At 47.9% G+C, this 16,134-nt stretch overlaps 2 protein-coding genes across 4 annotated transcripts in view; one reads left to right on the top strand and one right to left on the bottom strand.

Annotated features, from left to right (window-relative positions):
* The first annotated feature begins 2,024 nt into the window (after positions 1-2,024).
* On the top strand, positions 2,025-10,060 carry Gsg1 (germ cell associated 1). Its single transcript, XM_041641946.1, has 5 exons — positions 2,025-2,346; positions 4,364-4,534; positions 5,175-5,327; positions 6,565-6,676; positions 9,165-10,060. The coding sequence occupies exons 1-5, from the start codon at positions 2,028-2,030 to the stop codon at positions 9,505-9,507; spliced, it is 1,098 nt and encodes a 365-aa protein (XP_041497880.1). The 5' UTR covers positions 2,025-2,027; the 3' UTR covers positions 9,508-10,060.
* Positions 10,061-10,597: 537 nt separating this feature from the next.
* The window catches only part of Fam234b (family with sequence similarity 234 member B), a 43,947-nt gene continuing 38,410 nt past the window's right edge, over positions 10,598-16,134 (bottom strand). For all 3 annotated transcript variants that reach the window (XM_041642260.1, XM_041642267.1, XM_041642274.1), the window contains exons 11-13: positions 15,902-16,019; positions 13,721-13,941; positions 10,598-12,909 (exon numbers count right to left, since the gene is read on the bottom strand). In XM_041642260.1, the coding sequence (XP_041498194.1) occupies positions 12,904-12,909; positions 13,721-13,941; positions 15,902-16,019 (345 nt within the window). In that variant the 3' untranslated portion in view covers positions 10,598-12,903. The remainder of the gene's footprint in view (positions 12,910-13,720; positions 13,942-15,901; positions 16,020-16,134) is intronic.

Genomic DNA, 16,134 nt, shown 5'->3' with positions numbered 1-16,134 from the left:
GAATGGGTAATAAGGATGAAAGGGAGGTTGCCAAGGGGCTAGTGGCAGTGAGCAGTGGGGTAGGGGACCAAACCCAAGCAGAACCAAGTGAAAATGCCACTGGGACGCCTCCCACTTTGCTAATTTTAAGACTAATGACTTAAAAACCAGGAAAGGCAACTAACACATTTGTCCTGGATCAAGGTCACACAGAGTCTTGCAAAAACTGGCATTTCCTGATGGAGTTAATTTGTTAACTTTAACTTTTAAGTCACATTGGCAGACAGTTTCCAGGAGCAATTTATTCTTCCGTTTCATAGTCTGGATATCTTTATAACGACCACCTTATCTTTGCTATGGCCCCAAATAACACCTTGTGTGTGGTATGCACTGCACTCGTCCCTGGATTCCAAAGGACGGAGGGTCATGGTTTAAGCTGCTCAATGTAGATTCTGCTAAGCTGGGGTAACGTAGATTGCTGGGTTCATGTATTTGCCTGTGATGTTATTTACATCTCTTAAGCTAAGCAGATTGAGGTCTGATTAATTCTGCTAGAAGAGATCCCATCAGCTCAAGATGCTTTACTCTAAGAACCATCTGGAAGCTAAGCCTGAGCTGCTTCCTGCTTCCCACATATGAAAGAACCTTAGGATACTCAAGACCGATCACAATTATTTTCCTAAATAAAATTTAGGTAAATCACATTTGGATTTAATCACAATTACAATCACAATTTAATCACATTGGGTAATAAAATTTACCCACATCACATAATGAGGTTGACAAGGTGAACACAGGTCTTTGTTTTTTGAGACAGGATTTGATGTAGTTCAAGCTGACTTCAAGGTCACTAAGTAGCTGGGGATGATCCTCCTGCCTCCACCTCTCCAGTGCTGGGACCACAGGTGTGCACCACCACACTGGGTTTCTATTGTGCTGGAGATCAAACCCAGGGTTTCACTCACACTAAGCAAACACTCTCAAAACGAGCTACATACCTTCTGCCATCTTTTATCATGAAGGCATCAAACGTCCATCTGCTTCCCCTGGGGGGAGGGTATAAGTTGATAATATATACACACCATGGAGTTATATTCAGCTATAAAGAATAAACTTATAATGTTATTTGCAGGAAAAATAAGTGAAACTGGTGAGCAACTTGGTAAGCTAAATGAGGCAGACTCAGAAAGACAAATATTACATGTTTCTTCTCATTTATATAAATATATATGTATACATATATGTGTGTCTATAGGGCATAAATATAGAAGGGAAACTATGTAGGCAAAGGAAAGGAGGGAGAAGAGGGTGTCAGAGGATGAAAGGGGAGGGATAAATAACGCATGGCTTCTCCTAAATACAGACTCTAGATTGAACAATGCATATTGCATATGACATGAAAACAGAGACAATAGGATTGTTTAGGGAAGAGGAAGGGACCAGTGGGAGAATGAGGAGACAAGGAAGAGCTGGAGGGGGCAAATATGAGCAAAATACAATGATCAACATGTCTGAAAACCCACTAATTTATACATGAACAAATAATTATATACAGTACCCCCCAAAAGAGGCCAGCTAGCTCAGAGTGTTCCCTTGCTGCCTCTGCCTGAGGATATCTGCTGTAACTATGGCTCTGAGGTGGTTTTCCACCCAGATGCACAAGCTTGAATGCCATGTGGCTTGGCAGGCAGAAGCCAGGCTAGCTTGGTGCTCGCCTGCCTTCTAAAGCGGATAAGTATAATTCCGCCCTGCTCGCATCCAGGTCACTTTGACATGAGGAACCCTTGTGATAATGTCCCCTGTCTGGTATCACGTTCATCCTTCTGTCAATCTGACCAGTGTCTGTCCAGCTGTGCAAGAGCCACACAGGGTTTAGTCTCAGTGAGTGCCATCGCTACAACGCTGGTTCCTGGCCACATGATGCCAAGCAGCTTCCACGGGGCTCCTGGAGAAAGCTGTGGCCATCAGTGTTAAAGAAAAGAGGAGTGGCTGAGGCCCTGAGAGCAAGCTCTCCAGCTGACTCCCCGCCCCCTGCTTGTGTGTTGCAGATGGAACTCCAGAAGGGTTCCCCTGTCCAGCGGATCTTCATATCTGCCATCCTCAACATGCTATCACTCGGCCTCTCCGCAGCATCCCTGCTCAGCAGTGAATGGATTGTGGGCACACAGAAGGTGCCCAAGCCCCTGTGCGGGCAAGGTCTGGCAGCCAAGTGCTTTGACATGCCGATGTCCTTGGATGGGGGCGTCACCAACACATCAGCCCAGGAGGTGGTACAATACACCTGGGAGACTGGGGATGACCGGTTCTCCTTCCTTACCTTCCGCAGTGGCATGTGGCTATCCTGTGAGGAAACCGTGGAAGAGCCAGGTAACACCCTCGCACCGGCGACACGGCTTGATCTGCCTTATCAATTACATTTCTATTTGAGTCGTGTATGGGTATGCATGGGGGTACGCACACACATGTGGAGGTCAGAGGACAAGGTGTAGCATGTGAATCAACCTCAGTCAGCGTGGCAAGCGTGCACCTTTACCCACTGAGGCATCCCATCTGCCTTCAAAAAATAAGTTTTTGAACCTATTGCCTCATTTTATAACCAAGGCTATCATAGAACTACCTGTGTAGATCTGGCTCACCTATAATTTGCCACAATCCACCTGCTTTGGCTTCTTGAGTACTCATATTACAGATAAGAGATCCACGCCAGGCGAGGGCAGGGAGTTTTGGAATCTTTTGCAGACAAAGAAACCCCATTAGGCCTGAGACGAGTCGGAGAAGTGATGGGAAGATCCACACTTTTCCCAAACCCTGCTGGGCCTCATGCCTGAGCCCCACTTTCGAATTATCTCTTCTCCATGGCCCCTCTTAACAAAGTCAAACGTCCCTGAGCTCTTCAGCTCCTCCAGCTTCAGCAGACCCAGGCTAACGAAGCTTGTGGACGGGTCAGGTTTGAATTAGTAGAACCTTCATGGTAGTGGGCTACAGTCGCTGCTTAGAAACAACCTGAGCTCTGCCCAATGGACCCTCACATGGATAACTTCATTTCCATAGGCCAAGAGTTTCCTGTTAGATGAAAAGGGCTGGGGTAGCCCTAAGGGCTCTCTTCCTCCGGGCTAGGGATTAGGGTTTCGATGTAAAACGTAAGGGGAAACTCTAGTGGCATACTCCTATAGAGTCAACACTCCAGAGGCCGAGGCAGGAGGGTGGGGAGCATCCTGGACTACCTAGCGAGAGCATCTCAAAGCTAAGGGATGGAGATGCAGTGCTGTGGCTGAGTGGTTAGCAGGTGTCAGCCCTGTGTTGGGGTCCCAGAATTTCAAAATGAATTAATGGATGAAGATGATGGGTAGATAGATATTTAGGGATGAGAGATGGGGGATAGATTAGATAGATAGATAGATAGATAGATAGATAGATAGATAGATGTACAGATGATGGATGGATGAGTAGGTGGATAGATTAGATGATAGATTAGATGGATGGATAGATGATAGGTAGGTAGATAGATAGATAGATAGATAGATGTACAGATGATGGATGGATGAGTAGGTGGATAGATTAGATGATAGATTAGATGGATGGATAGATGATAGATAGATGGATAGATAGATAGATAGATAGATAGATAGATAGATAGATAGATAGATAGATTGATTTTAGGGGGTCCTGAAGTACATGGTTCTGTAAGGATGCCCTGGAGGAGCTGCAGACAGATGCTCCAAGTTTCTTGTCACCTACTGAAAACACTATTCAATTCACACTAGTCAGTGTGTGTGCCTTAGACTAGAGTGGCACGGAAGTCAGCTGTATCTGGCCTCCAGCTCCTCCTCTTCCCCAGTCAGAACATTTAAGTCTCAGTGGGGCCTGGGAAGAGAGGACATGGTGGCAATGTATTTTCTAAAACTTGAGATCATATTCAACTTGATAATGAAATTCCTACAAAGTGGGCTAAGGAAAAAAAGACACGGAAGGGCAATAAAAATGGGGAAGTTGAGGAAGAGAGAGTGAGAAAATGAGAGGACAGACATACATACACATCTGTAGCCTCGTGTCACCTAACACTGGCCAAGCCACCGTCCTGCAAATGGGTTTGAGCCATTCTGATCCAGCTGCAAAACTTGTCAACATTAACACAGGAAACTGGAACCCTGTCCTACAAATACGGCCTCAGAAAAGCATTATCTTCACAAGCAGAGATGAAGACCAGGAATCTTGGCTGTCTCATTCACGGCTGCTTTCTCTCCTGTTCTCAAAACGAGACACCACCGCCAAATGAGGGAGGGACTGTGTCAGAGCAAATGCAGCAGGGCTGGGAGTGGGGTGGGACATCTCTATCCCCACAGCCCCAGAAAGTCCTTATGACACTGGCCTTCGTGTGTTTTAGGGGAGAAGTGCCGACGTTTCATTGAACTCACACCACCAGCCCAGAGAGGTGAGAAAGGACTACTGGAATTTGCCACGTTGCAAGGCTCACATCACACCACTCTCCGATTTGGAGGGAAGTGGTTGATGGAGAAGACCTCTCTCCTCCTCCTCCCCTTGGGGCCCGTGGCAAGTACGTGTTCAGGAACTGGAGACCTGGGTCTTTCTGGATCGAAACTGTACTACAACCTCCTTTTTCTACCTCTGAGCCCCAAAGGCTGACAGGCATCCCTCCTAAAATTCCAAAAAGTCACCAGCACCCAACCCAGGACACAAGCTGAAGAGTTTATGGCCTTTTCCTTCCTTTTGTATTATTGCGGGAGGAGGGATAACTTCGGGTTTTTTTTTTCTTTTTTTCTTTTTTGTTTTCTTGAGATAGGGTCTTTTTGTAGCCAGACTAGCCTTGAAAAACCATTCTTCCTGCTTCTACCACCCTGCTAGTGGAACTGCTGGTAGATGCCACCTTGTCTAAGTTTGTTTTACTAAAAGAAAAGTGAGAGGTGGGAGAATAAAAACGTAAACCCTAACTAAGGAGAAAGCCACGAATGATGATTGGCACAGGGTTTATGGAAATGGAGCCCTCTGTTGGGCAGCTAAGCTTAGTTTTACAGCCCATTACACGGGTTCTACCTAGACACCACCGGGTGCCAAGTTCAGCTTCCTCTCTCTCTCTCCTCCTGTCCCTCTGGGCCTCTGACTTCTGCCGGGCACTGGTGTCCACAGTGATTACTAACTACTGTCCGGGTGGGTTCCCTTTTCCTGGCCTTTTGCAGAGGTCCTCTGGTTATCACTAGGCACCCAAATTGCCTACATCGGACTTCAATTCATCAGCTTCTTCCTGCTACTAACAGACCTGCTGCTCACCAGTAACCCTGGCTGTGGGCTCAAGCTGAACGCCTTTGCAGCCATCTCCTTGGTCCTCTCAGGTAAGTGACCACGGAGCGGCAGAGGGTGGTTCCTCGCAGGGCTCCTTGAGATGTTGTCTTTTGCTGTTTTGCTTTGCCCATACTGTGAGGCGGGGCCCGGGGCCTTCCTCTGTAGGCTAAGTTAGACTCACTGTATAGCTGACTGACTTCAAGCTTCCAAGCGAGACCTGGGACTAGAGGTGTATGTCACCACAGCTTGGCTCACAGGGGTCCCTTTGAAGTACCATCTTCAAGGCTTGGGTCTTTTTCCTTGATGAGAGGAAGACAGGACTGGAAAACCAAGAAGAGGAGTTGGGAGTAGGAGCTGGGGAGATGGCTCTTGCTGCTCAGGTTGGGAATGTGAGTCATAATCTCTGGCATCCACATAAAAAGCCAGGCAACAGTCACTTCCTCCTGGAACTCAGCTCTGAGCATGGGAATACCAGACAGGAGGATCACTAGGGCTTGCTGGCCAGCTAGCTTAGGCAAAAAGTAGGGAGTTCCAGATTCAGTAAGAAACCCTGTCTAGCTGGGTGGTGGTGGCACACTACCTTTAATACCAGTACTCAGGAGGTAGAGGCAGATAGATCTCTGTGAGTTCGAAGCTAGCCTGGTCTACAGAGAGAGTTCCAAAATAGTCAAGGCTACACTGAGAAACCCTGTCTTGGAAAAAAAGAAAAAAAAAACCTGAATCTAGGGAATTAAGATGAAAAGTAACAGAAGAAACCCAACAACTTCTGTGTGCTTATGCACAGACACTGGCACACCCTCCTGCACACACATGTACACAGCCCCACACAGCGAGAAGCAGCAGAAGACACTGCAAAACTATCTTGATATGCTCTGACTTCCAGGTCCCTTCATTCACAAGCTTTCTAAACATGGAAAGCTCGGTTCGCTTTCCCACTGGAATATATAGCTTCTCCACAGTGTCTCCGTTGGACAACATCTAAAGATCTTACACACACACACACACACACACACACACACACACACACACAGTGAAGGCTAAAGGGTAGGAAGAAGTCAAAATGAGCAACAACCATGACAGACTGACTCAGATTTTGCCACGGTTCTCAGACAAAAGTTTGGGGTAATCGTTGTAAAGACAGATATGCAAGGAGACACCCCTCCCCTAGACTAGTTTCCCAGGAAATATGATGGCAAAGGAGTCACGGATGCCCTGGCATAGTGATCCAGATGCCAACAGACTGATGCTCCACAGACTTCTCCAAGGCCTCTGTCTCTCCCTCCACAGGCCTTCTGGGGATGGTGGCCCACATGACATATTCACAAGTCTTCCAGGCAACTGCCACTTTAGGTCCAGAGGACTGGAGACCGCACTCTTGGAATTATGGCTGGGCGTTCTAGTGAGTACTCTCATCCCCCGAGCTTTCGCAGCCTAACTCCACAACCGTGCACAGGATTTTCCACCTTCAGCTGGACGTACCTCCTTCCCTTGTCCTCCTCTTCCTCCATCAGCCCAAGGCAGGGCTGAAGCAGGGGGATATCTTCTCCCTCCCTGCCTTCAGAGGGTGCACAGAACATTCTTCTCACTTGCTCTGAGGATGCGACCTGGTCTCCTGTTCAGCGGCTATAATTAGCTGCTTCTTTGGCCTACATACAGTCCTTGAAGGCAAGGCTGGTTTTATATGGATTGTAGGAACTGCTATATGCTCTGTACTTTATGATTCAGGGTTTGAGAGAAATGGACAATAATTATAATCGTGAAATTAGGATTTTCCAGCTGGTCTACTATTGATGGTCCTCAGTTGAAATCTCTTCCATCCATTACATATTCCTTTATCCCAAGAGTAACTGCTTCCTAACTCCAGATCTCCAGTCAGCTCCACGCTGTACAGCACTGGCTGTCATCACATCCGTGAGGACAGTGCTACAGCTCAAAGCGTGGGCACCAAAGGGCGTCACCACTGCTTGTTTCCGCATCCTAACCTTAAAAACTAAGGACTCAAGCATTTTCAATGTCCTTGGGTGTAGACAGGGGCTGCTTATTCATTTTCTGGCCGCCTAGACCCAAAATAATTACACAGAAACTATATTAATTACAACACTGCTTGGCCTCAATACCTTAGGCTTCTTATGAAGTAACTCTGACATCTTAAATTAACCCATTTTTATTATTTTGTGTATCGCCACAAGGCTGTGGCTTACTGGGTAAAGTTTTGGCGTCTTTCTCCTTCAGCAGCAACATGCGTCTCCCTGACTCTGCCTCTTTCCTCCTCTATCTCTGCTTGGAATTCCCGCCAAGGCTGACCACTAACTCCTGATTCTTACTTCTCAAGTGCTAGCATTACAGGCGCAGCACCTTCGGCACGTTCAGGGGGACACTACCTTTGTTTACATCTCAAGTACTCTTTCCTTGGAGCCCCCCCCCCCCCCACCTTCACAAGTTCTTTCTCATTACTTTTGTTTTTGTCTTTAATTCTTCTCCTCTCTCCCTGGAGGAACATTCTCCACTCACGGCAAAGCTAACAAACCAGATTCGCTGTCTCAAGTAAGTGAGCAGGGCATTAATGGCCCAGAAAACGCACTATGCTTGCTGGGCTTACATTTCCTTCCTAATGCAGGTACAATGGAGGGCTTTTTCACGCCTGATCCTGCCAGTTTCCTCACACTGCAGGACACGCTTGCAATCCAGGACTCTAATTCATCCACCAGCCCTGTGTTTTGCTGGTTTCCCCAACCAGTCAGACCTCCCTTTTTACCCACTTTGAATCCTTCTTACCATTAACATGGTAAGGCTGGGTTGAGGAGATGGATCAGTGGGTAAAGTAACTGCCGTATAATCATAAGAACCTGAGTTTAAATTCCTGGGGCCCACTTAGAACCCTCACACAGTAGTGCATGTGTCTATGATCCAGCAGTATGGAAAGATAGGAAGCGGAGACAGAGAATTCCCGAAAGCTCTTTGGCCAGTGAGCCTGTGTCCTCAGTGTCAACAACAACAAAAGAGAGGTAACTGCCTCAAACAAGGTGCAAGTTAAGGTGGACCCAAGAAGGCACAGACACACACAGACACATACACACAGACAGACACAGAGACAAGACACACACAGAGAGACACACAGATAGACGCAGACACACACACAAACAGAAGACTTTGGGGCTCGACTGACAGCCCCTCCAAAATGACCATGGCAACAAACAGGAACCTGCAGGACATCCCTCTCACCAGCCTTCGGCCTCCAAGCAGCCCCTTCTACCCTCACAAACCCTAGCACAGGGCTGTTTAGGGGTTGGCTTCCTGGGTCTTTAGGAATGTGTTTGATGTCATTCCCTGGGGTGCTTTTTTCCTTTCTCCAATCCACCCAGCTTCCACTGAAAACTACCCCATGCCAAGAACCACAGTTTTCATAATAATCAAATTCCACTAGGGCAAAGTGCAGTGCCTTCAGGTCTGTAGTAACAAATGCAGTCATTCATGAATGACTCTCCCAAGGCTCAACTTTGGGGACAATTAAGTTCCAAAGAGCATAGGGCAGAAGAGGAATGAAAGCTCCCGGGTCAGGGCACAGTGCATGAAGGGAAGAAAGACAGGGTGGGGGTGCATTAGATCTTGCCCATGGAAGAGAGCTAGAGGTCTGTGGGATCTAGATTGTACAGGGGTTCACAGGAGTAGATACCACACAGACAGAGCCCAGTCTGTGGGATCTAGATTGTTCAGGGGTTCACAGAGGTAGACACCACACAGACAGAGCCTAGTCTGTGGGATCTAGATTGTACAGGGGTTCACAGGGGTAGACACCACACAGACAGAGCCCAGTCTGTGGCAGAACAGACGGCACTTTGCTTTCCATAAAGCCCGACTCTTACTGTCCCTTCTACGTTTGCCCCTAGCACGGCTTGGGTTTCCTTCACCTGCTGCATGGCGTCAGCTGTCACCACCTTCAATGCCTACACAAGGATGATGCTGGAATTCCAGTGCAGGCACAGGAAGAGCTTCAAGCGCAGCCCCAGCTGTCTCATAGGCCACCACCGCTGCTTCCTCCCCCAGCTGACTTGTGCAGCCCACCCAGAGGAACCTTTGACCACCTGCCTTCAGTATCCCAACCATCCCATCCGCTCTGTCTCCGAAGGTATCGACCTCTACTCGGCGCTACAGGATAAGGAATTTCAACAAGGGGCCAGCCAGGAACTGAAAGAAGTGGCTAGGTCATCATCCATAGAAGAGCAGTGTTAGATGTTAAGCGGGTTTGGGGAGCAGGCTAAACCCGACCATCTGTGTTTGCTTATTAGCAACATCCGCTTAAGCAAAAGAGTCTCCTGAGCCTTGTGTTTAGAAGCTAAGAATGAGAGACTTGTCTCCAGGACCTTGCCCTGCCCCTCCCTCGAATCCACCTCCCATGTGTGGATCAGAATCCCCGTCCCTTCCTGACTGCTCAGGGCTGGCTCTAGACTACACAGTGCAGATAAAAAGGCAAGTGCAATACAGTTCCTACCTTTAAGGGTCTGGTAAAGCCTGGTCAGTCTGGAAGAAACGCGGGTGAACAAACTGATGGTGGCTCGTCTACGTGCCCTGGGACTTTTCTGGAGGTCACACACAGGAAGACAGAAACACGATTGAAGGCATCTTGCATACTTCCATATCTTCCATACTAGTGTCTCGAAACCTCATAATAGCCGGTGAGGGAGCTGCTTTCTCTTCCAAAGGTCCTGGGCTCCACTTCCGGTGCCTGATATGCATGGTGGCTAACAACTGTAAGGCCAGTTCCAGGGGGTCTCACGCCCTCTCCCAGCCCCCACAGACACCGCACACACATGGCACACAGGCAGACAATCACCCATATGCATAAAATAAATTTCAAAACAACTTTTAAAAAACTAGGCTGGCTAAAGGGCTCAGTGGGTAAAAGTGCTTGCTGCACAATCTACATCCTGGACTTGATTCCGGGGTCCTACAGCGGAAGAAAACTGAATCTGAGAGATGTCTTCTAACATCCACACATATGCATGACACACACATTAATAATAAAATTTCAAAAACGAAAACATTATTAAATAGGACCCTACAAGCCACTGGAAGATCATATGATATATGACATATAGCCTAGAGGACCAGGCTCACTTCTAGAAGTGGCCCCCCAAGTTCCCAGGAGCCTCATACAGGGCCTTCTCCCGTGAATGAGACTGGATACCCGCTGCTCAGTCACCTCGAACTGTCCCTCCTGTTTCCTTCACAGAGCATCACCTTTCCATCCATCGGCTCACCTTTTGTTCTATAAGGGAAGTAAACCATTTTGGTTAGCAAGAAAGAGAAGGGCACACATGTATATTCCCGTACACAGCCTTTATTTGTTCTGTAACAGTTCACATTTTAAACGGTGCTTTCTGGCAACAGACCCGCTGGCTCCTCTTCCACACAGGGAATGTGGACAGCAACTCACATTCCTGGGGTTGGTTGGTATCACCACACCGTATGTGGGGCGGGGGCAGGGGGTGAGGATGTTGGGCAGGACGGAGCAGAGGGCATTTAAAGTAAGGAAAGAGGAGACAGAGAGGAGGGGAGACCCTTGCATTGTTGAAGGCATTACTTCTTAGTGGTCAAGCTGATTTTGCGGGCCACCCTATGTTGGATATCGGGGTGAGTCCCTGCAAGGAGGAGGAAGTACAGGTAGGCATTTGACAGGAGGCCAGCACTCGCATTGGCTGGATGAAGCCACCTCAACCCTCAGCTACCAGCTGAGGTAACTTTCTGTACCAGCTGCAACAGGAAGTTAAGCCTGGAGTTTCCATTGCATTTAGCAAGGAAGAGATTCATGTTCCTAGCAAGAAGTTAAGATGCTATTTACCAAAACACCAAGGAGAATTCAGTGATGCTGTCTTTTGTGACTTCCTCTTATCTGAGACTCAACCAGCATAAACAGCCTTCAGCCCCCAAACAGGTCTCCATTGAGCATCTTTGTTCCATACTCCTTCCTATAGACAGGCTTCTCAGAATACCAACACTGTAAAGAACACATTGTGTCTGGGGGCTCAACCAGGCCACCACCTACTTGGCAATTTGGTCCACTATAATCCAGTCGTGAGAAGACTACAAACTGTATTCAGCCCTTTTACTCATAGAAATCCAACTTACTGGAGATGAACCTAGAGTTCATTGAAGGACCTATTCATTGTTCCCCCTTCCCAGCGTCAACCTGGTCCCATAAGACTTCCAAATATGCTTCCAGGGTTCTATGGCAGAGGTGCCAACAAGCCTGGTGAGGCAAATCTGCAGGATGAACTGAGTACCAACCTCCTATTACCCATAACACCTCTTGTGGGCAATTCATAGCCCCTTAAATCTAGAATCTAGTTTCCTTGGATCGCTTTATTAACACAAGCTAAAATGATATAAGCCCGAGTGAGGAGAAAATCCGGTTTTCACTCAAGAAGTACGTTTTCATTAGCCACCATGGGAACACATGGCATAGCAGACAATGACACAGACATTTGGAAGATTCAAAATTAAAAGAAGTCAGACATTTACATAGAAGGTGGAAGAATGGAGATAATTCTAAAGAACCTGATCATTACAAAAGTTACAGTATTTACATGAGAATTTTCTCAATATAATGCTTCCAAGGCTCTAGGAGGAAGGAAGAAGACAGGGTGAAGTGGTTACATGCTGGACCCAAGAAGCCAAAGTCCAGAAATAGATCCCTGAATAGGAGAGGAAGCAAGGGAGCAGGAGATGGAGATGCCCTAGATAGGACTGGGAGCAAGCAGGGTGGAGCTGCAGCCAGGACAAGGCCACGGGACTCCAACCTTGAAGCTGAGGACGATGTGCATGCTAACCCTTCAATAGTTACTGCAGAATCAAAGCTTATAATAGCTGCAGAAGTTCATAGTGCACCACACAGGGACCTGATAATCAGTAGAGTCACAGAAACTCTACCCCTTGCTCCCTTTGTGATCGAAACAAGTCTGTTCTCACAACCACTTAACAGACGTGGAGAGTCTAGGAGACGGAAAGACAGACATACTGGATAACTAGCCCCATCCTAACTTCCAGTGTTTCTCACTGCTGTCTAGAGTTAAGAACCACAGTACAGGCAGATGGAAAACAGTGGTGAGCCATGGGTGACCCTCAGGATCTCAGAGGTAGGCCATCCAGACACATGAAGACCACCAAATCAGATAAATTAAGAGGACAAGAAATGGAATCCCTGAAGCTTGGGGCATATCTCAAAAATCATTTTGTTACAACACTGAATACATAGGTACACACACACATATACATGTACACACACATGCACACACACACATCACCTAATGCAAAACAACATACATCCTGCTTGTACGCCACTGGGTTTCCTAGCAAGGGTTTATAAATTAGAGGTACAAAAAAATAAAATAAAATAAAGCGCTGTAAGATTCACATTTCCAAACTATCCACACAGAGTTCCCAGGAGGAGGGGTTAGTGCAGGATGGGAAGGTCGTGAGATGCCCCAGCTAAGCAGATCATGCTGCAGCACACAGCTCCAACAGGCTGCCAAAGTGCAGTGGTCCCCGAGTCGTCATGTCTCCAGAGAACTGACGCAGGAGGGGCAGGAGCCGCTCTGTAAGGGTCTTCTGAAGCTGGATTCCATCGCACTAGATCTGTGGGATTTCCAAAGAAATGGGAACGCTAAGGATCAGAATGTTTCTTCACACCCCAGTTCTCTAGTTTAGCTCCAATGGCTTGTAAGCCCCAGGGACGTGTATCCTTGATAATAAGCTCTCTTCATCTTTGAACTTGGCTCAAGTGTTTTTTAGGGAAAACAGTTGGCATTTTCAGCAAGATAACTCTGTAAACCATTTCCGTATGGATGTTGTATGGTTCTGTAAACCACATCTGTATGGATGTTGTATAGTTCTGTAAACCACATCTATCTGTATGGATGTTGTATGGTTCTGTAAACCACATCTGTATGGATGTTGTATGGTTCTGTAAACCACATCTGTATGGATGTTGTATGGTTCTGTAAACCACATCTGTATGGATGTTGTATGGTTCTGTAAACCACATCTGTATGGATGTTGTCATTGGTCCCTGCCCAGAAAATGCCAGAAAGATCCACCCCGTCCGTCACCGGGATGATTAACAAACCACCACTCCACATTTCTAAACGCCTGGCAACCTGAGCTCAATCCCCAGGACCCACACAGAAGAAAAGTAACTTCTGCAGTTGTCCGCTGATCTCTACACACGTGTCACACACGTGGGCCCACACACATAAAATTAGCCAGGCATTGGTGGCGCACGCCTTTAATCCCAGCACTCGGGAGGCAGAGGCAGGCGGATCTCTCTCTCTCCTGACTACTAGGCCAGCCTGGTCTACAGAGCAAGTTCCAGGACAGCCAGGACTGTTCATGGAGAAACCCTATCTCAGGAAAAAAATAATAATAATTAACCAAATATCACAGTCACCTGGTAGGGAGAATCAACAAACTTGATCCTGGAGAGGAATCTTCGCAGCTCCCCACGGCCAATTTTAGGGGTGGTCTCCTTCAGCTGGACCATCTGGCCTTCCATAAGTGCCCAGCGCAGGCTAAGCTTGCTGATCACCAGAGAGGTGGGGTGTCCATCCGGGCTCATTCCTGTTCTCCTGGTGACATAAAAGGCATCTTTCCAGATGTCATTGATTCCAACTGAGGAAGGACAATGACAAGAAGCAGTTAACAAGGGAGTCAGCAGCGTGAGGCCTTACACCTGACTGCCTTGTCTTTAAAATCGGAATTAACAGTGGTTGTCTGAAAGGAACATGAGAGTCTTTCTTCCCATGAAACCGGTTGCAAAGCTCTGATCAGCAGGCTCGCTGACCCTCCTCTAATATGCTGCGCTAGGAGCTTCAGCCAGTTTCGGCTCACCCTGCCTCCTCTCTTGCTCTGTTGCTCCTTTCTTCTGCTCCTCTCTCCCTCTGCCTGGGGGTTTTAGGTAACTGGGGCGCTTGACTCTGAAGGCCGTGTATGATGTGGGAGTGTCATATATCAATTTGTTGATTTCATTGGTTAAGTAATAAAGAAACTGCTTGGCCTCATAGCTTAGAACATAGGTGGGTGGAGTAAACAGAACAGAATGCTGGGAGGAAGAGGAAGTGAGCTCAGAGGCCATGCTCCCCTCTCCCGAGCAGATGCGATGAAGCTCCGACCCAGGATGGACGTAGGCTAGAATCTTCCCGGTAAGCGCACCTTGGGGTGCTACACACATTATTAGAAATGGGCTAGTCCAGGTGCGAGAGTTAGCCAAGAAGAGGCTAGATAGAAATGGGCCAAGCAGTGTTTAAAAGAATACAGTGTCCGTGTAATTATTTTGGGGTATAAGCTAGCAGGCGGCCGGGGTGCCGGGGATGCAGACCTGCCGCTCCTATTACAACACATGTAGATGACCAATGCCAAGCACAACCCTAGTTTGATAAGCAGCCTTGAACTGGCCCTGTAGCCAAGAAGGAGCCTTTGACTCTCCTGCCTCTACCCCGCCAGTACTGGGATCAAACCCAAGGCCTCCTGCATATGAGGCGGATACTCTGCCAACTGAGTGACATCCCCAGCCCATGAGATTCTTATTTACCATTATTTAATGTTCCCTGAAAAATGTTTTAAGCAAATGCTCCAACAGCTCATTCTATCTCCTACATGGTTTTGCGAACTGACACTTCCCACCGCCCCACCCCCCACTCCCCAATCAGCTGACAGCCTGCGAGTTCCAGACCAGCTTTTCTCCCCCATAACGCCCATGACGGAGCCACAGCACCGCTTCAACTCAAGGCAAAGAGCTGTAGGGAGCAAGCCCACAAGAGGCAGGAGTGTGGAAAGGCATGGAGGAGCTTGGTGTGAGGGTACACACTTGCAATCATAAGCATCTGGGAGGGAAGGGCAGGAAGGTTAGGTGTTCAAGGCCATCCTCAGCTACAGAGCGAGTCTGAGGTCAAACTGGGCTATGAGACCTGTGTAATTGCCCCCTCCCTGGCTGAAAAAGCAAACAAGACAAGGGAGCTGTGGCTGAACCGCTCCCCCTCCTCACCCACCCACCAACAGGAGCTCAGGAGAGACCAGCAGCAGTAGCAGCTCAGTTTCCAGGGCTTTGGGTTGCTGAATTAAATAAGGGTTCTCTAATATATGCTTTCAAGTTTGCTGTATAGGATCGCTTAGACACAGAGTGAAGCAGAGTATCTCCAAATATTCTGCATGGTCAGCTTATGGGTAACTTTTCTCCTTTGGTTCTGCTGTTGACTCCAGTTTCTATGCAATTTGTATGTTTAATAGTCATATAACTAATCACTAAAAAAATGCCCCAGAAGAATCATTGCTCTTCCCCTTAACATCCACACAGTTAACTTACAATCCTCAGTCCCTAAAGGCACCTAGCACACAGAGGAGGCTCCATCATCACCCCAGAGTCCTCCTGGAATGGGGGTACATGTTCCCCTCAGCTTTCAGCACATTCAGAGGCCTGGCACTATAAGCCAGAGGAAACTCTCCAGTAATGTTCCTGGTTCCAGGGACACTGAGGAAAAGGACATTGCTGTCTCTTAAAGAGCCCTCATCCTTCTCTTGGAGGGCAAAGTTACCACCCAGCCAAGATGCACTCTCTAGTGCCATCGGGACTCACCCTCCGAAGCTGTCACTACGCCAGTGGTGTTGGTCAGGTCCAGGAGGATCGATGGGAAGGCTGGGTGCAGGAGGTAGAGGTGGTAAAGGCCAGGAGGCTCAGCTCCTGGGGTGCCATCCTGGCAACGGTCACAGAAAAGGAGAGCGAAGGTGACTACATCTCCTACATGACACCACCAGGGATGGGGAGCAGAGGACTCTGGTCAGCCCCACTCCTGATCCCAACTACAGGGA

The sequence above is a fragment of the Microtus oregoni genome, unplaced genomic scaffold (assembly GCF_018167655.1).
Source record: "Microtus oregoni isolate MIOR12 unplaced genomic scaffold, Mior012 000002F_ref0000024, whole genome shotgun sequence".
Classification (NCBI taxonomy): Eukaryota; Metazoa; Chordata; class Mammalia; order Rodentia; family Cricetidae; genus Microtus; species Microtus oregoni.
Note: the sequence above shows the minus strand (reverse complement) of the source record. Positions and strands in the feature narration are given on the sequence as shown.